This window comes from Moschus berezovskii, chromosome 19 (assembly GCF_049115385.1).
Source record: "Moschus berezovskii isolate FMDL1 chromosome 19, NW_MosBer_1.0, whole genome shotgun sequence".
In the NCBI taxonomy this organism is placed as follows: domain Eukaryota; kingdom Metazoa; phylum Chordata; class Mammalia; order Artiodactyla; family Moschidae; genus Moschus; species Moschus berezovskii.
In genome coordinates, this window is record NC_142478.1 from 63355880 (window position 1) to 63379144 (window position 23265).

At 51.6% G+C, this 23265-nt stretch overlaps 1 protein-coding gene across 3 annotated transcripts; it reads left to right on the forward strand.

The window, feature by feature from the left end:
- The first annotated feature begins 506 nt into the window (after positions 1 to 506).
- On the forward strand, positions 507 to 22946 carry TBX3 (T-box transcription factor 3). 3 transcript variants are annotated; one of them, XM_088828215.1, is made up of 9 exons: positions 507 to 806; positions 1209 to 10446; positions 12087 to 12354; positions 13269 to 13328; positions 13588 to 13734; positions 15683 to 15759; positions 16735 to 16892; positions 18313 to 18989; positions 20885 to 22946. In XM_088828215.1, the coding sequence occupies exons 2-9, from the start codon at positions 10058 to 10060 to the stop codon at positions 21353 to 21355; spliced, it is 2247 nt and encodes a 748-aa protein (XP_088684341.1). In that variant the 5' UTR covers positions 507 to 806; positions 1209 to 10057; the 3' UTR covers positions 21356 to 22946. The 3 variants fall into 3 exon arrangements, with proteins under 3 accessions (XP_088684341.1, XP_055260678.2, XP_055260680.2); XM_055404703.2 differs by having other exon boundaries at positions 8946 to 10446; XM_055404705.2 differs by lacking the exons at positions 507 to 806; positions 13269 to 13328 and having other exon boundaries at positions 881 to 10446.
- Positions 22947 to 23265: the final 319 nt, after the last annotated feature.

Genomic DNA, 23265 nt, shown 5'->3' on the forward strand with positions numbered 1-23265 from the left:
GGGGGGGTGGGGAGAGGCATCTACACTGGCAGCCAGAGATCCCCGGCAGCATAGGGCTGACCTGTTTATAGAATTTGCTGCTGAGAAAACATGTAAAAACACACCCCAGCGGTGGGAGAGGAGATGGCTCCCTCCACTCCACCCTCCCTTTGCGCGCAGAAAATCTCGCCAGACTCAGCCTGGTTCCCTCCGAGCCCAGTTTTTCTCCCAGGAGGTTCTCTCACTTGCAATGGTTTTTCCACCCCTTTGAGAGACAGAGAGTGCTATGCGACTCTTTGCTTTTTAGTGCCCCCTCCCAAGGTCATTACTATCCCTGACACCCCCCTCCCCCCCGCCCCAATAAATCCTTTTCCACCGGAGCGGGGCGGGAGTTGGGAGCCCAGGCTGCAAAAAGACACATCGGACGTGGCGGGGGTGGGGGTGGGGTGCGCGGTGAGGGGCTCCTAACTGAATCCCCGCGATCTTAGCTTGGGGGAGAATTTGTGAGTTCCGCGGGCAAGGCCGGCCGCCCTCCCACCCGGGAAGCCGACTCGCCCCGCCCCGGCCGCCGCAGAAGAAAGGCAGGTAACCCGCGCGGGGAGCCAGTGCCTGGCAGGACCTTGTCGCCACCGAGGCCCGGGGCGGACCAGCCTCGTCCGGGACCCCTGTGCTTCCCCGCCGGCCGCTGCGGGCGTTGGGGGCCCCAGATCGCAGCCCCGAGCCCCCGCCACCCGTAATCCGAGGCCGCGAGCGTCTTCTCAGGTACCGCGCTAGGCGAGGCCTGGAGCCGCAGCGAAGCACGTCCAGCTTCCGTATTTGGAACCGGGGTAAGGGGAAGGGGAGGGGGCGGCGGTAGGTGAAAAACCCCCGCTTGGGGGGAAGGGGAGGGGAAACCATCGCCCAAAAGCACCTTACAGGGGGAGCCCTGGGCTGTCACTCCCTCCTCCTCTTTCCTGGGGCCCGAAGTTTTCCTTTCCCAAGCGCAAGCAGGACCGGGCGTCAGGAGGAAATGTAGGGGACAGGTTGGTTCCTAGATCGGGAAGGCCGCTCCTCCCAAGCGCCCCGCCAGAAGGATTTTTAGTATTTGTCTTGGAGATGAAACGTACTGAGGCCTGGGCGCCAGCAAAAGCAACTCTTAGGGAAAGCTCTCTCGTAATTCCAAACATTACCTCTTTCTATGTCTGCCTGCGTCCCTGCCTCCCTTACTCTCTCTTCTTCCCCTGAAACAGAAATGCAAATTGAAAAAGAGAATGCGTCTGTATAGCGGAGTCTCACTGTTGTTCACCGCGGACCGTCACAGCAGTGTTCATCAGCCCTTGTTGTCTAGTTGCTCAGTCCTGTCTGACTCTTTGCGACCCCATGGACTGTAGCACACCAGGCTTCCCAGTCCTTCACACCTCATCGGCTCTACCCCAGTACAAAATTAAAAATTCAAAAACAAAAAGGAAAGAAAGAAAATCCAAAAAGAGAATAACAGTGAGCTTAAATATTGCTTTTACAAACTTGACAGCTATTTCTCATCACATTTGCATTAGTTCTTATATGTCCTAATAAAGGGCAGTAAGATAATTTGCAAGTAAAAAAGAGAGAGAGAGAAATTTCTGGAACGCTTCTGTATTCCAAGGCCAAGCTGGAGAGGTTTAAAGGCTCTTGGCATCTCTAAGGCCAAAACTTTCACCCAAGCCTTCAGCTCTGGTTGAGAGCCAGAGAACTGTCGCTCTGGCTCCTACTGGTCCATCCCCCGGATATACTAAAAACTCAGGCAGGATTTATGTCTTATTTGGAGGCCAGGATGACTAGGTCAGGAGCAAGACATCTCTGACTTAAAATGAAGTCCCATTGTTGAGGTATCTAATCGTTACTGACACGGAGAAAAAGGTTCCCCAGACTGTCAGGTAATTAAGACACAGAGGTGCAGCAACCCTGCCCAGTTATCTGACTGGCCCTGGTAGAGGGTCAGTGATCACAGAACACAGAGGCAGAAAAGGAGCTGGTGGTTGATTCCAAATTCTGAGAGGTGTGTTTGGTGGGAGAGTGACAGCCGGGCTAAGGCCTGGAGTCGGGACCCTGCACCCACAACTCCAAATCCTGGCCTTGGAAGCTGGGGTAGCAAGCCGCCTACCTGCCAGGCATGCCGGAGAAGCAGGTGAAACCAGCTGCCAAACACCCTGTGTCTTAGAACCGCAAAAGGGTAGATTGCCCATAAGACTGTACAAGGAAGGAGGGATTTGATCAGTTTCCAATATGACAGAAAAGGCTGGAAACTTCAGTGCCCATATCCCTCCCATATCTGAAACCCCATGCCTACATAGGCAAGGCAAAGTCCTTCCCAAAGGTACTCCACACACACAACTATATCTCTTGTGGGCTTCACTGGAGACAAAAGATTCTCTGTCGGTGTTACCTCCTTTCCCGTCTCTTCACCTACTCGATTTGGGAGACAGGAAGGCATTACCTTTAGGAACACAGGCAGATTGGCTGGCTGTCGAGGAGCAGTGGAGAGGCTCCAAAAAAGAAATGGAAAGAAAAGAGGAAAAACACACCTAGACACACACAACTTGGGTGCTCACTGGTCCCTTTCATTTATCTCCTGCCTTCCCTCTCCGCTTTCACCCTTTTTAATTGAAACCCAGTACGGGAAATAGTAATGGATACTGTGCTCAAATTGAAGGAACGTGTCTGAGGCTACTAGGGGACAGTTAGTTCAGCAGCTTTAGAGGAGCTGATCTTTCTTTGCCCTGTCAACCTCCCTCACAGTAGAAGTAGTCATCTGATTTGCCATGCCCTCTCACTTACCCAGTCCCTTGTTCCCTCCGCCTCGTCTGCCCTCGAAGGGCAAGACCCCACTGCCCCCCACCCCGGGGCACCTAACAACACCAGAAATAATGGACAGAAGCAAAAGCAGAAAGTCATAGAATTAAGGGCTCCTGTTCAATCAGTGGACACCCTCAGTCTGCAGTTGGGGATTGGAGAATACATCGGTCTATTTCCCTTCACCCTTTGAAATATTCTGTCCCCGAGATTCCCACTACTCCCTGAGGCTACATTCTTAGGACAGATTGCTGAAGTGCCATTGACACCCTTACCTGTCTCGACTGAGACATCTGGAAAGAGGATGTTGAAAGAAGAAAGATTTTGGGTGGTCAACAGTGCCCGGTGCCTGAGGCCGAAGCCAGCTCTGGCTCTGTGCCTTGCAGATGCTGGATCAGATAAGATGAGAGGAAAAATTCCCAGCCTCTTCCCAGTGAACTCATTTCAGCTGGACTAAGAAATATCCATTGCATTATCTTGGGTTTCTTTTTTTTTTAAGTAATCGGGGTGAAATACACAAAGAGAGCATTGAAGATGTAGATTGGTTTGAAATTAGGAAACCACAATTAGTTCCTTTTCCTGACAGAGAGAGAGAGGGAAAAAACCTTTCACAGATGTATAAGAAGCACACTCCCCAGACACACACCCTACTTCCTTCATCCTTCCCTCCTTGCTTCCCTTCCAACTTCTGTAAATCATTGGCCGTTTACAAATTTGCCATTTTGCAGAGCGATCTGCTTTGATGAAAGGTGGGTGCTAATAAGAATAATGCAGAGGGTGAAATCTTTTCATTCTGCCTCTGCCAAAAACATATTTACATTAAAGGGAGGTATGATAAGCATGGATTAAGTATATAACGAATGACGCTCTAGAAACAGCATAAACCAACTGGCGCCAAAGTGAACCTCTGTACTAAAAATACTGCCTCTCCAAGCTAGACAACTTTGACAATCTTCTCTCTCTCTCTCTCTCACACACACACACACACACACACAGGCTTCAGGCTCTTGCACTGAATCGCCCTGATCAATAATTTAGAGGGCTGTCAGAGGACAGGGAAATGTGCCTTACAGGAAAGCCCTGTACTGCTGAGGCCAGACAGAGGCTAGGAACTGGGGCTTTAGAACCTACCATGCTGCTATTCACCCTGGGCTCCTGCCTTGGAAAGGAGGGGGAGAGAGAAAGGATGGGAGATCAGAGCACTGGAACAGAGGTGAGAGGTCAGCCCTGGGCAAAGGGTGGTTTGGGGAATACTAAAAGCAGAAAGTGAGACTTCAAACCTACACAAATGGGCCCAGCATTCTTCCATCTTGGAGGACACCTTATCGTCCTAGCCAGGGATATGAGGGGAAGGTGTCTGCTTGAACCCCAGGGAGAGGTAACTCCAGCCTGTCCTGATTTCTGGAAAAGAGGAAGAGTTGGGGGTGGATACTGAGGCAATACAGAAATGCAGAAAGGCAGAAGAGAATTCAGAGAGGACCAGGAAAGCCAGAGAAAATAGAAAGGGAAGAGAAGAAGAAAGAACAGAAAAGGTAGTGAATAAAAATTAAAAAAAAAAAGAATGAGAGAAGTGAAGGCTGGGAGGTATAGAAGCCGAGAACAAGACAGATGCCAGGAAGAGAAGAGAAAGTAGAAGAAAACAGAACAAAGAACACAGATCTGCCGTCATGGAATCTTGAAAGACATGGACAGAGAGTGGGGACAGCCCAAGCAGGAGAAAGAGAAACAGAAGTGGGTGTCCTGTCTGGTTCGACCAAGACTCTTGTGCCTGCCTCTGGGGGGAAAGAAAGGTGGGGAAACTGACTCTGCATCAAAAAGACTGACCCTGAAGCCTCCAGACCTGAGAGGCACTAGGCTCTTAAAGCAAATTTGCAGGGGGAAGGCGGGGAAAGATGCGAAACTCCAGGAGGAAAACCAAGCCTCCCAGGTCCGTGAAGTCCTCCTTTGACTTCAGAGCTGCGTGTGAGAGAGTCAGGGTTTGCGGTAGCACAGGGGTGCTGATGTGGAAAGGAGGATCTGCTGGAGGAACTTAACCTAGGCACTCACCCCGGGGGAGCTGCCTCCCTGAGGTGCCCGCTAAAAAAAATCACCTCCAGGGTTTGGGGAATTGAACGCAAAGGACGACGGGAGTCCTGAAGCAGACACCTAGTCAGTTTCAATGTCTGTCAATATCAAAAGAGCCTGGGATCCCACGGGCAGGGGCACTGGCCAGAAACAGGGAGCCGTCTCTACCCAGAAAGCCCATCCCCAGAGAAAGTTTACGTTTTGACAGACCTCCATAATAAACTTCTTAATTAGGCCCCAGACCCTCCCGGAGAAACCCCTTGTGTCAACAGAGTTCCCAGTTCAGCGACACCTCGGACTGAAAAACAGCTCCGCGCAGCAAACGGTGGGTGAAAGTTTAAGGGGGAATAAGCGTGTAATAGTCCCTAGCCAGACCTCACACATGCTGAAAAGAATATTTACAGCAAACTTGCCAAAGTAAACGACCCCGCCTACCCACCATCCTTTCTCCTTCCACCCCCACCCCCGCCCCGGGTTTTTGTAAACTCCAGATAAACACCATTCGGTCACAAAAGGGTCGATCTGCCCCCCTTTAGAGTGGGAGGCAGACGATGCCCTAGGGAAAAGTGGGAGCTGCAGAGGCTTCCTGGGGGGGATTCTTCGGCAAGGGGGGCTTCTCCGCCTCTTGCGTGGCCTGACCTGAGGATAGAAGGTTTGGTTGCGTGCGCGTGCCTGTGTGCGCGCGTGTGCACATACAACATTTATTCTGAGGTTCCTCCTCGCCCCTTGCCCAGTTTAAAATCCGCATTCATACTATTCTTCACCTTAAACGCTTCAGACATCCCAGATTTGGAGAGATTTTGGGGGAAAAAAATCAGGCCTACAATTAGGTGAATACTCTTTGCAAAAGATGGAGGAATATTGAAGGGACACCAGAAGTTCGGTGCGTCCTCTCGGATTCAAATTTTGGCCCCCTTTTCCCGCTCTTTTAAAGCACAGTTCCTCAGGCTCTGCCCAGGAGCAGGCTAGGCTGCTTCACTATTTCCCCGTCTGTCTTCTGTTGAACGTGAGGCGGGGAGAGAGACCGAGAAGATCGAGGAGTTCTGCATGGAGGGGGTAAAAAAATGACCTTGGTAGAGCCCTAGGCTAGAGCCTAAAAGCCCGGGTCGGTGGCGCGCTGGCCTGCGAGTTGTCCCAGCCGCCAGGTCTGGCACAAGTCTTCGGAACGCGCTAGCCAATGTTTAACCCGAATGCGGTGACCACCAGGCCGCTTTTGTTTGTTCGCAAATTAATCACCCAGCGCACGGCCGGCGCCAGAGTGGGTTTATCACCCACCGGGAGGGGGGCGCGGCGGCCCCGCAGAGACAAAGAGGAGTTCGCACCTTCCTGCTTTTGATCCCCAGTTACTGCGGCCTCCCTGCATAATACGAGCCTCCTGGGGCCGAGTCTGGGAGGTCAGTCATAATTGGCGGAAGTTTGCAGACCATTAGCAAGATGTCGACATTTTCGATTCAGAACCCCACAAACTTTCCTCTCCCGCCTTCCTCTCTGGCGCGGTGGAGTGGCAATAGGGGGTCAGGAGTGGCAACTGGGGTGACCCCAGGGTTAAGGTGGAGCTATGGGCAAAAACAGGCACGTGAGAGAAGGGGCCGAAATCGCGGTTAAGTCCACCTCCACCGTTGAGGCCAAAGGCAAGTCGAGATATTTACAAGTGAAAACAGCAAGCTCCCCTCCCACAGTCCAAAACCGAAGCGAGGCCAGCACGCGGAGGACCGAGTAAAATCTCTCTCTTCCTGGGCATCTGGACCCTTAGGACACCGATTGGGTGGATGTGTGTGTGTGTTTGGTGGGGGATCATCTCGTGCTTGAAGAATTACTTTCCTTCTCTTCGGTGCTTCGGAGCAGAGATTGGCCGGCGAATGCAGGCAAAACCAGACCCCGGGTTTGGGGCCGCTGCTGAAAGCACAGCGGTGCGGCCCCAAGCTCCGGCGGCCAGCAGAGTGGGGGAAGGGCGGGTTTCAGCCACCGGAGACTGGTGAAAACCCTGCGGTGACCTCGGTGGTCGGTGTCAGAAGGGGAAAGGCCTGGGCTTCTCTCACCCTCCGGGGTCGGGCCGCCAGGGACGCGGGAGGGGCCATCGTGAGCCGACACCCTGACCCCCGCCGCTCACGCTCCACCACCGCAGGGAGAGGCCGAGAGAATGGCCAGGAGAAAGACAGACCGAAAGGGAGAGAAAGGGGCAAGATGGCAAGCCAGACGGAGTTCGCAGAACCACTCTTATTCTCTTTGGTGACTTCAGGGAATTCTTAGCGCTGGCGCCAAGCGCTCTTAACCATGTGCCTCAAAAATGCGAGGCTGGAAAAATCTCGTCGCCTCAAAAGTTCCGCCCCTATCTCGGCGCGGTTGGCCCACAATGGAACTGCATTTTTCACCCCACCCCACCCCCGACTTGCTCCCACTTCGGACAGTCTGGGAGCTGGGGGTTAGGGGGTATACGAGGCAAAATGTAAGAGAAGGCTCTGCTGGTTACCTACACACAGTCACACACACGTAACAACCGGAGCCTGGGGGTTCTTAACCCCCTAGGCCCCGCAATCAGTTCTTTCTTGGTTCCACTGGAGGAAGTTCCCAGCTTAGGAAGGGTAAAAGAATACTGTCCCCAAGACGTCCCTCCCTCTAAGTAGGGATGGCCCGACTCATTGGCCCCTAGAATCGGGAAATGTGGGTCTGGGGAATCCTCTGACCCGGACAGGGACCTGCGGTAACAGTTACCAATTCGGCGACTGGTCTGATGGTTAAGATCCTGTTGCGACCCTCCCCTTCACCCTTGCTAAGCACCCCCAACCCCCACCACACACACACCTGAACTGGAGCCAGTCACCTCGCCTCTGGGGTGGGGGCGGTTCACGGTTTGTTTTACAAATTCACCCCCCGACATCTGGCGAGATAAGTCCCCGGGTGGAGAAAAGAACTGAGGCACCAAGAGATAATTGCGATGCCTGGAGAAGATACGGGCCTGGAGCATCTCCGCCCACCAGCTCGCCCACCCCATTCCAGCAGCTCCTCACCCTGCGGCCCGCCGAGGGGAGGGCGGCGGCTGGTCGCGGACAGGCCCAGAACCTAGTCCCTCGCTCTGCTCACTTTGTTCAGATACCCCCTCTGCTCTCACACACACGTTCAGGTGGAAAACCGAGAGCCCGAGTCCAAATGGAAGACGAGATCTATCTAAAAGGGCCGGCAAATCCTTTTGAAAAAAGCCCGTATCCACCTCCGGAGTGAGTTGAGCGCAGACCGGGGGCTGCCGCGCAGGCTGGGTCAGTGTTTGCGTGTATATGGTTTTCGCGGGTGGCTGAGTCCTAGTGGATTGCCGCGTGTTCGCGTACAAATGTGCTGGGGGTGTTTGGGTCTCCGCTCATAGTTTCGGGTGGGGCATGGTGGGGAGAGAGCCCCCTCGCGTGGGCTGAGATCTGCCCGCACCCGCGTGCTCGGGAGCCGGCGCGCGAGCCCTGCTGCCTGGGCAGACCTGCAACGAGAAACACCCGAGCTCGGGAGCCCTTGAGCGGCGGCCGGGAGGAGCCTGGCTCCACGTGGGGCTAGAGAGCGCGCACAAGCCTGGAGACTCGGCGGCGCTTGCCTCTCCGCGGCGCCCGGCTTTTGTCGCGCCGGGCGGCCGTATGGCCGCTCATGGGAGCTGGGTCCGTCCGCTCGGCTCGCCCGGAGCCGGGTTAAAAGGGTGAGCGGGAGAGAGAAACGGCCGAGGCGGCCGAAGAGGCGAGCCGAGCGCGCGAGAGGCGAGCGCCCCTGCCCGGCGCCCGGCGCGCTCTCCGCCTTCCTGGCCAGGCTCGCTAGCTCCCGCCTCCCTCCCCCGTGCTCCCTCCTGCCCAGCCTCCTCCCTCGATCCCGGGCTGGATGACTGAGGCATTTCAGACCTGGACTGAGCCAGAGCGAGCGAGCAAGAGAGCGAGCTCCGGGGCTGCGGCGATCTCTCCATAAGCCACCTAGAGGCGACTCGGTGCGCTCGCTCCCCAGTGGCTGCCCGCCCTCCCTCTGATCATGTTGACATATTCACAGGACAGGCAGTAGTACCGTTGCGGCGCTGCGACGTTACAGTTTCCGACACCTTCTTTTTATAACTCGGCTCTATCCCCCAGCACTCGACCTGTGAAAACCACGCCTATGCAGCAACACAATTGGTCCGAAAGCGTCAAAGAGCCAATCAAGAGGCCTCCGGCTCCCCGCAGCCCACGGCAGAGCCCGACCTTCTAGACCGCCGAGCAGACGCCCGGGGAATTCTAGAGGCGGAGGAGGGTGGCGAGGAGTTCTAGCTGGCTTTCTTTCGCTCCCTCCCTCTCCTGGCGCTCCTTCTCCCACTCCGGTCTCTCTCTCTCTCTCCCTTCTTTTCATTCCCCTCCTCCTCCCCCCTCTAAATCCTCCCAGCCCTGCGCGTCTGGACGCAGATTTAGGAAGGGAATTCGCTCACGTTTTAGGACAAGGAAGAGAGGCGCGGGAGCAGAGCACACACAGCAAGATTCGGATTGAAACCCAGACACCCTCCGGAGGCTCGGAGCGGAGGAAGGCGGAGGAGAAGGGCGAACGGAAGCCCGCTTGCAGTTCAAGTTTTGATAGCGCTGGTAGAAGAGGGCTTCCATCAGAGATTTTTTTTTTAAAGGAGAGAGACTTTTTTTTTTTTTTCCGCTCTCTTCGCTCGCAGTTCCAGCCGGTCTAGCGCAACTGCAGACGCCAAAGGGAAAGGCTAGAGACGGGGGGGCGGGGGAAGAAGAAGGAGAAGAAAAGGTAAAGAAAAAAAACCCCAAAGTCTCCTAGGAGAGCCGTCCGCATTGGCAACAAAGAACTGGGGGCTGGGGAGCGATCGCCGGGACCCAGGGCAGGCGTGTCTATTTCGAGCCTAGCGGCAGAGCTCCGGCGGGAGTCCAGACCCTGCTCGCTCCCCTCGCCTCGGAAACCGACTTCCAGGAGCGGCTTTTTGGAAACGCCAGACACCGGGACAGTCACCCAAGCGACTATGTCTCCTGATATCTCGCCTTGCCCTCTTTAAAAGCGGCCTTCTCCTGCCCCAAAGACACTTCCCCCTCTTCACTTTGAGGTGCTTTAGTTGTGATCCTTCCACCGCCTTTTTTTTTTTTCTTTCGCTTTTCTCCCCCTTTCAAACAATGCGCTGCTGTTAAAAAAACAAACCAAAACAAAACTAAACAGCAGCTGCGGACTTGTCCCCGGCTGGAGCCCAGCGCCCCGCCTGGAGTGGATGAGCCTCTCCATGAGAGATCCGGTCATTCCTGGGACAAGCATGGCCTACCATCCGTTCCTACCTCACCGGGCGCCGGACTTCGCCATGAGCGCGGTGCTGGGTCATCAGCCGCCTTTCTTCCCCGCTCTGACGCTGCCTCCCAACGGCGCGGCGGCGCTCTCGCTGCCCGGCGCCCTGGCCAAGCCGATCATGGATCAATTGGTGGGGGCGGCCGAGACCGGCATCCCATTCTCGTCCCTGGGACCTCAGACCCATCTGAGGCCACTGAAGACCATGGAACCCGAAGAAGAAGTAGAGGATGACCCTAAGGTACACCTGGAGGCCAAAGAACTTTGGGATCAATTCCACAAGCGGGGCACGGAGATGGTCATTACCAAGTCGGGAAGGTAAGCAAGCCACACACCCTCCCCGCCCCCACAACTCCCCTAAGCAGGAGGTTTCTTTTCTCCTTCTATTTATCTTCTCCCAGAACAGTCGGTTTGCCAGTTACTTTACTTAGAAGAAAACTTAGTCCCCCCTGCCCAGAACTGTGTACAGAAACCTCCCGGGCCTTGCCCCAGTGATAGGAAATTTCAGCTTACCTGGGCGTCTGCAGCGGGTGGTTTTTCCTACCTGGTCTGCATACTGGGTTCTCTATGGGATAGACAGAATTTTTCAGTGGTACACAGATATCTTCTGCAGGAAGAAAGTAAAGCACCCCGACTGCAGGAAAACTCACTGTGCAAACCTTTCTAGACCATCCCTGTGTCTTTGTAGATGTTGTATTTTTGTCTGTTTCATTTTATTCTCAGAGAGAAACACTGAACAGCTCTTTTTGTTTGTGTGGTAGTGGGAGGCCTGGCAGAAACTGCCCTGCCCTTTCAACTCTCCAGCCTAGCTTCTGGGTCTGGAGGGGGCCTGAGCCTGCTCCCTGCCAGGGTCAGAGAGAAATCGAAGGGCATTTGGGGTTCGTCCGTGCTGCTTCATGTGTCTGTAATCGAAGGGAGACTTCAACAGGCAACTCTGGATGATTCAGATTGTGTTTGCAGACCCAAGGAGCCAGCAGGGAGACTCGTACTGCTGTTTCATGTGTGGCTATATTTTACATACTGTTTAGAGGTCCTGGCCTGACCAAAATGTGCCTGTCATTTAAAGTCACTGATTTTTTTTTTTAATGGCATTGATGTCTATCAAGGCATACAGTTGAAGGCATAAAAGGAAAATCTTCTCTTGTCTTTAGCTCTCTTTCCCAGCTGAATGAGGCCAAAGTTTGCCACTTATCCTCCAGCCCAGAAGACAGTTTCACAGCGATGCATTCCCTGCGCCCTTTTAAGTCAAAAGTACAGAATGCTAACACTTCAGGGAACTAAAGACCAGTTTGGTGGTGGAGTCTTGGCAGTTTGGGTCTGGTCCCGAGTATTGGGGTAATGTGGTTAGCAGCGCGCTAGGCAGGCTGGTGATCAGGCCTCTGAATCCACCCCAGTCTACAGAATTCGTTTCAAGAACTCACCGAAGTAGTTTCATTTCGCCGGCAGCGGGATTACTGTTCCACAGCAGAGAGGGGTCCCAACTTGACATTTCTTTTCTTGATCCGTTTAACATTTTCTCATCCACGGGTGGTGGAAAATTCTAGCTTTGATTAACCAAAGTCAACTAAAATCCTGCCCCAAGCTGTTTAGAACTAGACACCCGCAGGAAAAGGCATAAGCAAGAATTTCCCTCTAAGGAGGGCAACCTAAAAAGCCACACAAGAGACCCAAAATTACAAAGAAATTATTAGACATTGTAGAGAAAGCCAGTGCCACTTATTCACTTGTTTTGAATCTTGGGCCGTTTTAAACAGAGACATTGAAGCGTATTTAATTCTTCTGTTGCTGAAGGAAGCAATTTTGCACCCAGTCGTCCTACTATAAACTGGTACAAGATCATCAATTGCAACAGAAAGTTTTAAATTTGATTGAAGTATTTTAGCATAGAGAATCAAACCCAAGATTCTGAGTGATTTTTTTTTTCTCGTTTCTTGTCTTCCCTCTTCTCTCCCTTGTAGGCGAATGTTTCCTCCGTTTAAAGTAAGGTGTTCTGGGCTGGATAAAAAGGCCAAATATATTTTGTTGATGGACATTATTGCTGCGGATGACTGTCGCTATAAATTTCACAATTCCCGGTGGATGGTAGCAGGAAAGGCTGATCCTGAAATGCCGAAGAGAATGTACATTCACCCGGACAGCCCTGCTACTGGGGAACAGTGGATGTCCAAAGTTGTCACTTTCCACAAACTGAAACTCACGAACAACATTTCGGACAAACACGGATTTGTAAGTTTCACTGCTTGCCTTCCTAAAATTTCCTGTCTTCTCCCTAGCAAAGGCAGTGGGCAGTGCTTTCCGCTTCCAGGTAAAATCCAGTTTCTCCCTCGCTCTCAGTTACAAAGCATAGCAAACTTGTTCGATCCACAGAGAATTCCGGGGTGTTTCTCTTCGGATAATAGAAGGCCTGGCGTTCTAAAATAAGTGAGGGGCGAGAGAACTTTATCGGCTCCTGTTCTGTGGCAAGGCCAGGTCTTGGTAACTGCTTGACCTGACAGGAAAGTTAAAAACCCATCGTGAAGATGGAAAATCAACGTTAAATTTAGGTGTTCATAAAGGATTTGTTTTACAATATCATAATTCTATTTTGAAACCAATCATAGTATTGTTTGGAGGGTTTTAAGGTTTGAAACCTCGGCTGCGCTGGTGAAACGGTGTGGGTACAGATTTTGAAAGATTTTCTTCCCTTGGACTGAAAAAGAATTGGGCTCAGGTGAAGGTCAGGTTTACCAGAAATGAGACCTAGATATCCCGGTACAAAAATTGCGTGTGTGTTGCAAGTATATATGGATTCGGTGCGGGAATCCCTAGAAACTTTGCAGAGACTTAGATTGCTTGTAAAAGTCAAGCAAGGGACCTTTTGCCCCCTGCCCCTACGCCTCCCCAACATTTCAATAAAATAAACAGAGTGATAAGTGAGGAATAAGCAGAAAGATTAGGCCCAGGAAGACATGAATGGCATGGACATATCTTCAGCGAGCAGGAATTGCATTTGAAGCCCTTGATTTGATTAAGGCATAAATATTCCTCTCTAGAGTTCAGCCTTTCAGGGCTTTAAGTGGATTGGGCTCATCAATTAGTGGGCGCTTAAAGGACTGAATCATTTTGTAAATTAAAATGCATGTTTTTCTCTATCTTTTAAGACTTTGGCCTTCCCAAGTGATCAAGCAACGTGGCAGGGGAATTATAGTTTTGGTACTCAGGTAGGCTAGGGTTCAACAAAGCAACCTTAGATGGTGAGGGTGGTGGGGGGGAGGGCACCCTTTGGAAACTGAGGAGCAATTTGGATTCTCCAGAATGTAACATGTGGGGAGCTGAAGGTTCCCACTGAGGTACTCCGAGAAGGTGGGCTCCCCGGTGCCGTTGGTGGGGTAGACGTCAGCCTGGCAGGGGTCCTAGGAACCCATTGGTCCTCCGATAAATCCTCTTGTGATGTGTGTCTCTCCTGTTCGGCCCCTGCAGACTATACTGAACTCCATGCATAAATACCAGCCCCGGTTCCACATCGTGAGGGCCAATGACATCTTAAAACTTCCTTATAGTACTTTTCGGACGTACTTGTTCCCTGAAACCGAATTCATCGCTGTGACTGCATACCAGAATGATAAGGTAACCAAAGTCGCTTTCCTTTTTAATGGTGATATTAACACCTCCCCACCCCCATCCCTTAAGCTGCTTTGGGGCGAGGATGAGAAAGTTACAAGAGCATTGCAATGGGAGTCTGATTTTTTCTTTTGTGATTTGACTTCCAGTGGAGCTTGGAGGAAAGGGGGCATGGGCACATAGCAGAGGCAGAAAGAAAACTAAAAAAAACTTAACCAGCTAGGGATCCAATGCTGAGTGGGAAAAAAAAAAAACAAAACAGAAACCCAAACTAACACTGCCAGTGAGAAGCTCCTGTAACCACCTTAAGGCTGCCTGCCCGACTCCCACCCCGAGCTTTCCCGTCTGTTTCAAGGTTCATCCTCTTTACATTCAGGAAGAAGGATCCAGAAATCAGGTTCGAAAGGAACCAGCTAAAAAATGAAGGCAAAATCCAGTAGGGATCTTGGGAGGGGAGTCTCAGTGGAGACCAGATTTTCTCCCCTAGCCAGAAATCCCGAGTAGCTGGTCTGGTTTTTATTACCTTTTATGCTGCTGTGTTTTTTATGGTGTGTGTGTGTGTTTGGAAAAAACGTACTCTGATCACAGGGTCATGCTAATTGAGTTGTCTGAGGCTTTTGAGATGAGATGACCAAAGTCACCACTTCATTTGAAGGTTTTTTTTCCCCCTCCCTGGGCCTGAGGCCGGGGATTAGGAGTTACCCCCAAATGGAAGAGCAGACAGCACCTGGTGTGTAAGCTATAGCGGCCTGAAGGTCATGGGTGTGTGCACAGAGCAACACAGAGCAAGTGCTGCCGGCCACCAGTCTCCAGCATGGCTGTTAGCAGCCAGTTACTAGGGGCAGGGGTGAGGGAGGGGCGGGGGCACCTGAGGACCCCTGCCCTTTAACTTCTGAACCCTGGTCCTCAGTGCCAGTCCAGCTCCCCGAGCAATGCCGCCCTACATTTTGATTTCACTCTCATATGGGTGGGTCCTCTGTGGCCCGCTGATGGGGTGTTCCAGATATGTTTCCTTCATCTGAAGACTAAGGAGGACATCAGGGTCTCCTCTCCCTGAAATAAGTGCAAACAGGAACTGACTCCAAGAACAAGAATCAATCCAGGGGGCCCTTTTTCCACCTCCATCGAACTCTGTATACACCATCCTCTTCCTCTGCCTCCATCCCAGGAGAGGGATTTGAGAGACAACATACGATTTTTCCCTAGCGTGTAAAATGCACACTCCTTCTAGACCCAGTACCCTGTGAATCTAAGTCGTTAATGGAATAATAAAATATAGCATTTTTGATCAAAGCAGCCACAGGCCTACTCCACCTAATGGTGGTGGCAGGGGCATATAAATGAAAACAAATGTTTCCAGCGGTCATTCGGTCCTTTTAAATCTGTAATTGTCAATATTGTAATTCCTCAAACACGTCCCCCCCACCCCCAACACCCAGCAAAAAATCAAACCCAGTCCAGCACAAGGGTAGTGAAACCCCATAAATCATTTTATTAGATGTACAGAAAAAGTTGGAAGGTGTGCTGTGTGAATGTGTATGCACGTGTTTGGGCAGGAAATATACCATAACATATTTTATGATCAATTGCACTATATATAAAAAAAAATCAAAATGAAGGCATAATTTTAAGATCCACAGGTTGCCCTTTTGACAATTTTCCATTTCTAAGCCCATGCGGTTGGCTGCCCAGGCAGGATCATTGCAGCCCAGAATCCCTGGTTTGGCCTCCTATGGCCAATGCCAGCCATGGCACAGTTTCCTGTGGTTTTCCTCCCGGGCCCCCTCAAACTTCTGCTGTGTTCTCCTCTCTCTCTATAAGCTGGCATATCCAAATGACTTCTCTGGTTTGAAGTCAGATTTCACATGGATCATTTGAGTTGGGGGGCAACACTCCGTGAACATTCTAGAAAATAAAGCCAATTTCTCTTTCTTGCTTGTGTCTCCTCCTCTAGATAACTCAGTTAAAAATAGACAACAACCCTTTTGCAAAAGGTTTCCGGGACACTGGAAATGGCAGGAGAGAAAAAAGGTGAGCTGTGGCAGTCATTTCTCAGACAATATAGAAAATCACTTTTCTGAGTCCTAGGACTCAGCTGTTAGAAATGGGATGCAGGCCCTTATCTTGAGAAGGGTGGTGGAAATGTGGAAAATAGATGTCTCTGGAAGAAAAGTATCAGGGATAACAGATTATATACAGACGTCTATTAATTCCTAATTAATTTAAGTTCATTCTGGGCAGGTCCCGGAATTTTTGCAATCTTGTCTTACAAATACCCTCAGACAGAACCTAGGCCCCTGGAGACATATATGGCTCCCTCCTTCTGTGGGGACATGTATCATTTTGCATGAAGCTGACAGCTGGATGGTATATAAAAGAAACTTTCCCCTCCCCCACTCGCTTTCAAAGAATTTTGAAAATCTAGAAAATCGGCCCCAACTTTTAACCTATCCCCTGGGGGAGTGGGTGGGCATTAAAAAATAATTTCTCACCTGGAAATAGATTCTTTTTCAGTCCGATTAATGTGTTGGTGAAACGATTACAGTAAAGTGCACCATGAAATAACCACTTCCTCCCAATCTTAGCAACCAGTCCAGAGCTGGTCCGCTGTTTGTGTTCACTACTTTGAGTCCTCTGTTCTCCTTGGTCTATGAGGCTGGCTGCTCAGCGGATCTCTGGCCAGCTCCCAGCTCCCCTTTTGCTCTTGGCTTTTAAAGAGCAAGCCCCAGCCAGTGTCCCTTTCCTAGGGAAACCCTCTGGTCTTGAATACAAGCCTTCTTTCTCCCTCCCTCCCGCCCCCTGGGCTACAGTCTTCAGCCCAGTCCCAGGGTCCTGAATAATGCTTGGATTCCTGTGGCTGCCCCTGGGGCACAGAGATTTCTGGGAATTAGTGTCATCCTGGGTGCAGGCCGGGTGAGGTGTGTGTGCCCGAACCTTTTGGAGAGGGTGAGACTTTGGAGGGGGGGGAACATCCTGTATAACACTGGGTGTCGGCTTCTGCCACAGAAAGCAACTCACCCTGCAGTCCATGAGGGTGTTTGATGACAGACACAAAAAGGAGAATGGCACCTCGGACGAGTCCTCCAGCGAACAGGCTGCCTTCAACTGCTTCGCCCAGTCCTCCTCCCCGGCCGTGTCCACCGTAGGAACATCCAACCTCAAAGGTGAGCCTGGCCACCTCTGACTTCTCAGATTTCTCCAGGTCTTGGAGGTTTGAATGAAGAGTTGGGAGCTGGGAGCATCTACCAGGGAACCTGGCCCTCCAAAGCTTCAGATCCTTCTAGAAGTTTGTAAAGCGGAAGCCATATTTCACCAAGGGTAATCAGGGGTGTCCCCAGCCCCTCAAAGTTAGTCTGAGCTCTCAGATTCCTTTCTCCCAGACATTGGTCTGGCAGGGATGAGGGGGTGGTCTCAGTTCCTGTGTCCCCTCTGGGGGAGGGGGGCTGGAGCATCCCTCTCTTTTGTACCTCCAACCAAGTAACAACTGATTTTTTTTTTTAATACCTTTGAACTCTAGCTTAAAATGTGTTGTGCTGGCATAGGAGGGTGGGGGACGCAGGAGATTCTCTGCCACTTGGAACGGGGAAGGGGACTGAGAAAAATTCAGCTCTAGAGCCATCCTAGATAGGAGATGGAACCCTGAGAGTGGGAGCTGGGGAGGGCAGGGGTGGAAGGGGAGGAGCTGTTCGGATCCTCAGTTGATTTCCTGTGTTTAAAGAGCAAGAACTATTTATTTGGAAAGACACACATGCTCTCAAGGGGAAGAAACCTGTTTTTTAAGTGAAATAAAATGAAAGTCCTTTATGTCTTCAATCTGTTTAAGCTTTAAACACAAAATGGGATCGCTTTTTCTTTTTTTTTCTGGTAGGACACCCACAGAGGGTGTGGTGAGAGCAAAAGAGAATCTATGATTGTCTCCAGGCAGTGAGCACCCCCCCCCCCGCCCCCGCCCCAACCATCACCCATCTCTGTCTGCAGAGACAGGCAAACAGAGAAGGCTCCGGGAGTGTGTGTCTGTTGGGGGAGGGGTGTTCACGTCTGCCACTGGGGATTCAGACGTCAGGGTTCTCTCCAAACAAATCTTCCTGAAAGAGTCCACAAATCTGTGGAAGGGACTGAAATCAATCATTCAGGGAACAAAGCGGGTAACTGGAAGGTGTTCCTGCCCTGAGTTTCAGTGTAAATCAGTTTTTATTTTTTAAAAAGTGAATTTCCAATCCAGTGGGGGGCAGGGAGAAGGCCAGTAAAGGCTTTGCCTGACCTAGTAGGAGATCAGCCCAGGTGTATAAAATAGTAAAATTCACTATTGCTTTGGGGAGGGTTGCAGGGAGGACTGCAGCTCTAGCTAGAGACTTAAAATACATGACTAGCTGGTGGAACCCTTCCTCTAAAGTCTGAGGTATTGTCACACTCCCACTTTGCAGATGAGAAAACTGAGGTACAGAGAGGTTAAGAGCTTCCCCCGGGTTGCACAGCTGGGAAGTGGCCGAGCTGGGGATTCCAAGTAGGGCACTGGAGTTCTCCTGGCTCAGGTTTTAGAGCTAACGCCCTTCCGCCTGGTTTGTGTTCCCCCTCCCGCGGTAGATCTGTGTCCCAGCGAGGGGGAGAGCGACGCAGAGGCTGACAGCAAAGAGGAGCACGGCCCCGAGGCCTGTGACGCGGCCAAGATATCCACCACCACGTCGGAGGATCCGTGCAGGGACAAGGGCAGCCCGGCGGTCAAGGCGCACCTCTTCGCGGCCGAGCCCGGCGGCCGGCCCCGGGACAGCGGGCGGCTTGACAAGGCGTCGCCCGACTCGCGCCACAGCCCGGCCACCATCTCGTCCAGCACCCGCGGCCTGGGCGCCGAGGAGCGCCGGAGCCCGGGCCGCGAGAGCGCGGCCACGTCCAAGGCCGCCGAGGAGGCGCGCGCGCTGCCGGGCAAGGAGGCCTTCGCGCCGCTCACCGTGCAGACGGACCCAGCCGCCGCGCACCTGGGCCAGGGCCCCCTGCCTGGCCTCGGCTTCGCCCCTGGCCTGGCCGGCCAGCAGTTCTTCAACGGGCACCCGCTCTTCCTGCACCCCGGCCAGTTCGCCATGGGGGGCGCCTTCTCCAGCATGGCGGCCGGCATGGGGCCCCTGCTGGCCACCGTGTCCGGGGCCTCCACCGGCGTCTCGGGCCTGGATTCCACGGCCATGGCCTCGGCTGCCGCGGCGCAGGGACTGTCAGGGGCGTCGGCCACCCTGCCCTTCCATCTCCAGCAGCACGTTCTGGCCTCTCAGGTATTTATCAGCTGCCTCTGTAGCCCCTCCTTCCATTCACTCTCCTTTGCTTTAGAACCAGACCCTCACCGAGTCTCCCGCCTAATAATAATTTATTATTATTACTAGGGGCAAGGCTTATCTCATTGATTCATCATAACCTCACACGCCCCCCTCAAAACTTAAGAAAACAAAAATTTTCCCTAAGTTAAGGGCTGTGTCTAGCAGAGTAACTAGGTGGTATAATAGATAATAACTCTTCACAGCACTTCCTTTGTACCAGGCACTCTCTTCTCAGTGCTTGATCTATTCTGACTTTTTCGGTGATCCTATGATCACCTCCACCTTCTAAATGAAAGAGCAGAGCTCAGAAATGTTGAGTAACTTAACCAAGATCACACAGCTGGTAGGTAGGTCCTGGAGGAAGTGGTGGACATGAGTCTCTAGCCCTAGGCACTCAGACTCTGGGGGCCTTTTCCAGGGGCTGTGATTTTAGCTTCAGAGTTGAAATGTCTCTTAAATGTTTTACAGCCAGCCCTCCCTCAAGGCTAGGGAGAGACAATAGCCCGGGGATGGGAACTGACTCCCTGTGGATGAGTTGAGTCTGTACCCTCCAATATGAAGTTACTTCCCTGTCCCCTCTCATCCCCCACTACAGGCAGGCCAACCTGCTTCCCAAAGGGTTAATAGTTTGTGCACACGTGGGAAATGTCAGAGGACAGACTGGGTCTGTGGCAGGCCTAGCAGCCTGTGTAAGGCTGAGACAGCTGTGTAGGGGCTCCCGGCAGCTGGGGAGATGGTTCAGGCCGCTGGAAGTTCTCTGAATGCAGGCAAAAGAATTCTATGGGGTTTTCTGCACTCCCTTGCCTTTTGTTTTGTCTGAGCACATTCGTCTCCCTTCCCTGAGCCAAGAGGCAGGACTGGCCTCCTCCCCTCCGGGGAGGAGGGAACCAGAAGCCGGCTGGTTTCTGCCCTTCCGCCATCCCTCCCATCTCTTGGTCTAGGCCTTTCTGGAGACATCACTGATGGGTAGGTGACAGGTGGGCAAGGGGCTGCCTGGATCAACAAGTAGTAACAGTACTCAGTAACAGAGAGCTAGCCCAAGAGCTAGTACTGAGTAACAGTACTCAGTAACAAGAGAGCTAGCCCAAGCCAGGGCCCCAGGATTTTAATTCTGCTTTTGCCACTTGCTAGCTGAGTGACTTCCTATACCCCAGGGCCTACCTCAGTCTCTCCACTTGTAATATCTGGGGCTCCACCAGCATATCTGGGGCCAGATGATTTCTCCATCTCTGTTCATAGCAAATACCCTTTACTCTCTCCCCTTCCAACCTGCCCTCATCCCTTTTCCTTTTGCTTAAGTATCTTCCCAAATTTTATTTTTTTTAGACACTTCTAGGATGGAGTGGGAGGACTGTGAGGTGGGGCAATAAGAATGGGGGGTGGGGATGTATGTCCAATAGTTGATGCCCTCTGGTTTTCAGCCAGCTACTTTTGTGGGGTAGACTGTAGCCCCATTTAACAGGTGGAACAGCTGACTGATGGGAGAGTCTCCAGCAGTCTTGATGGCCAAGCACATGACGTGAAGCATATTGCAGGCAGCAGCAGTTCATTTCATACCCACAGAGCCCCCCGAAAGAAATCGAATTGTTGAACGTTTCCGTTTTTGCCATACAAGGAAGCTGAGGCCTAGGGAGTGAGTAATTTGGCTTAGGGTAACACAGCTCAGATTTGGGTCTAGACGCAGAAGTTGGAGCGTCCTGCTTCCCATTCCCCCACCCCCATCCCAGGGAGTGAGCTTAAGGACTCATCCGAGGGGATAGTGGGGGGTGGAGGAGGGGTGGTGGATGAGGTCGGCTCCCCCCGACCGCGCAGACCCCGCTTGCTCACTCTGCCCTGTTCTCCTCCTTGCCCAGGGCCTGGCCATGTCGCCTTTCGGAAGTCTCTTTCCTTATCCTTACACGTACATGGCCGCAGCGGCGGCCGCCTCCTCGGCAGCAGCCTCCAGCTCCGTGCACCGCCACCCTTTCCTGAACCTGAACACCATGCGCCCGCGGCTGCGCTACAGCCCCTACTCCATCCCAGTGCCGGTGCCAGACAGCAGCGGCCTGCTCACCACCGCCCTGCCATCCATGGCCGCCGCCGCCGCAGCAGCGGGCCCCCTCGACGGCAAGGCCGCCGCCCTGGCCGCCAGCCCGGCCTCGGTGGCCGTGGACTCGGGCTCGGAACTCAACAGCCGCTCCTCCACGCTCTCCTCCAGCTCCGTGTCTTTGTCGCCCAAACTCTGCCCGGAGAAGGAGGCGGCCACCAGCGAACTGCAGAACATCCAGCGGTTGGTCAGCGGCCTGGAGGCCAAGCCCGACAGGTCCCGCAGCGCCTCCCCGTAAACCCCTCCCCAGAAAAGTCTCTTCATTCCAGTCAAATCCAGTCTGCAGTGCACTTTGTTGGATGTCACATAAACCGCGGGCGTGCAGTGAGGTCAGCCCTTTTTTGTGCAGCCCTGCCTGGGAAAGGGGTGCTGGACTCCCTGGAGAGAATGTGCTAGAAACAGGCCCCGTCTTCTTGGCTGTGGTTTATACATCCGGGATCTGGCTCAGAAACGTCCCAGTTGCATTGAGCTGTTGGGGGTAGGAGTTAAAGCCTTGGCGGCCAGAGCACCTCCTTGGGGGCTGGTCTGTAAGCTGTGGGAAGATCTGAGGTAGCCAGGCCCCAGGAGGGGAGGTGTTGAAAAGTTTCTCCCCCAGTGAAGACCTATATATATATATATTTTTTTTTTTTTCTTCACCGCCCCAAGTGGAAACACAATCGGAAAAAAAAATACTGGGGACAAATGGATACATTAACATGATTCTGTTCGTGAAGATGAAAAACTTTCTAGTGAAGTGCATATCAGTTCTAAGTAAATTACTGGGCAGCATTGTTTGGGGAGGGAAGTCTGCCATTCTTGTTTAGTCTCTCTCTATTAAGGACATCTGTGTATTTTTAATCATTCTTGTGATGTTTTAAGAGCTCTAGGTCTCTTGCATGTTCCACAGTAATGTATTCGTGGGTTTTATTTTTGAATGCTTGCTTTTAGAGAGAAAATATGACCCCTTATCTTTTCCTAGATCATTGACAACCCCAACGGGGATGACTTAAAAGGAAGGGATGGGGAAGATACCAAAAATGAATTTATTTTATCTAAGCTCTGTAGCAGGATTCATGTCCCTCTGGCAGTTCTTTTCTGTTTCCTGTATATGCAATAACAAGGTTTTTAAAAAAAAAATAAAGAAGAAGCGAGACTATTAGACAAAGTATTTATGTAATTATTTGATAACTCTTGTAAATAGGTGGAATATGAATGCTCGGAAAATTAAACTTTAATTTATTGACATTGTATATAGCTCTATGTAAATAGGATTGCAGCTGTCAGGTTTTGTGGTTTTGTTTTCCTATAGTCAGTTTTATTTCAAGGTCACAGGATCGCTTTTAAAAGTAGAAAACACTTTCTGCACCAACACCTACACACTTTTCAAAAGAGTCGTCTGCAAAGAGAATTTCTTTTTTAATGTCCAAAACCGGGGGAAAGTGCTATTTGCCTATTTTACCGAAAACTGGGGAGGTGGTGCCACTTCCTAGCCCCACCTGAAATTCCTAAGAGTGTTTTTGAGATTGCTTGGGGCGGGTGGTGGGGGGTGGGAAGTGCAGAGGCTGTGGTTTGACTTTCTAATTTTTCTTTCCTATTTGTATTTACTAGTCTCTGATTTCTTCAGAACAAAGTGGAATTGACTACTTACTGTCTTCAGTGTTGATGTTTTGAATTGGTGCCTCTAGAGAGATACATTCACAGTTAAAAAGTCAGGTGCTGAGAGATGGTTTAAAGACAAAAATTCATGAAGGTATATTTTGTGTTATAATTGTTGATGAGCTCTTTGGTTTTCTGTATCCCCCCCCCTTTAAAAATCTCATTGAAATTTCAATAAATTTTTATTGAAATGTCTTTGGGCCTCCGTTAAGTATTTTGTTTAGGGACCTTTCCTGAAAATGGAGTCAAGTCTTTCTTCCCTAGCTTCCTTTTTAGCCCCTTCTCTTTGCCTTTAAATAATTAAGACCGCCCCGACTGAACCCAAAAGAGATGTCACTCAAGTTACAAAGCTAAAAACAAAAGTCCCTTACTCGGCCGGCGGAAGGGAGCCGCTTCAATCTGAAATTACTTTTCCTTGAAATTAGGAAGCAAAACGAGAGGCGGAAGGGGGCTGATTAGAATTGGATAGAATCGCAATTGCAGATACTTAAGTTTTAATGGAAAAAGAATGTT

Bases quoted from the DNA above. Each gene is read 5' to 3' on its own strand.
- TBX3 (XM_088828215.1), top strand. From the start codon at position 10,058: ATGAGCCTCTCCATGAGAGATCCGGTCATTCCTGGGACAAGCATGGCC. The intron at 10,447-12,086 runs GTAAGCAAGCCA...TCTCCCTTGTAG, and splicing joins GTCATTACCAAGTCGGGAAG to GCGAATGTTTCCTCCGTTTA. The intron at 15,760-16,734 runs GTGAGCTGTGGC...CTTCTGCCACAG, and splicing joins AATGGCAGGAGAGAAAAAAG to AAAGCAACTCACCCTGCAGT.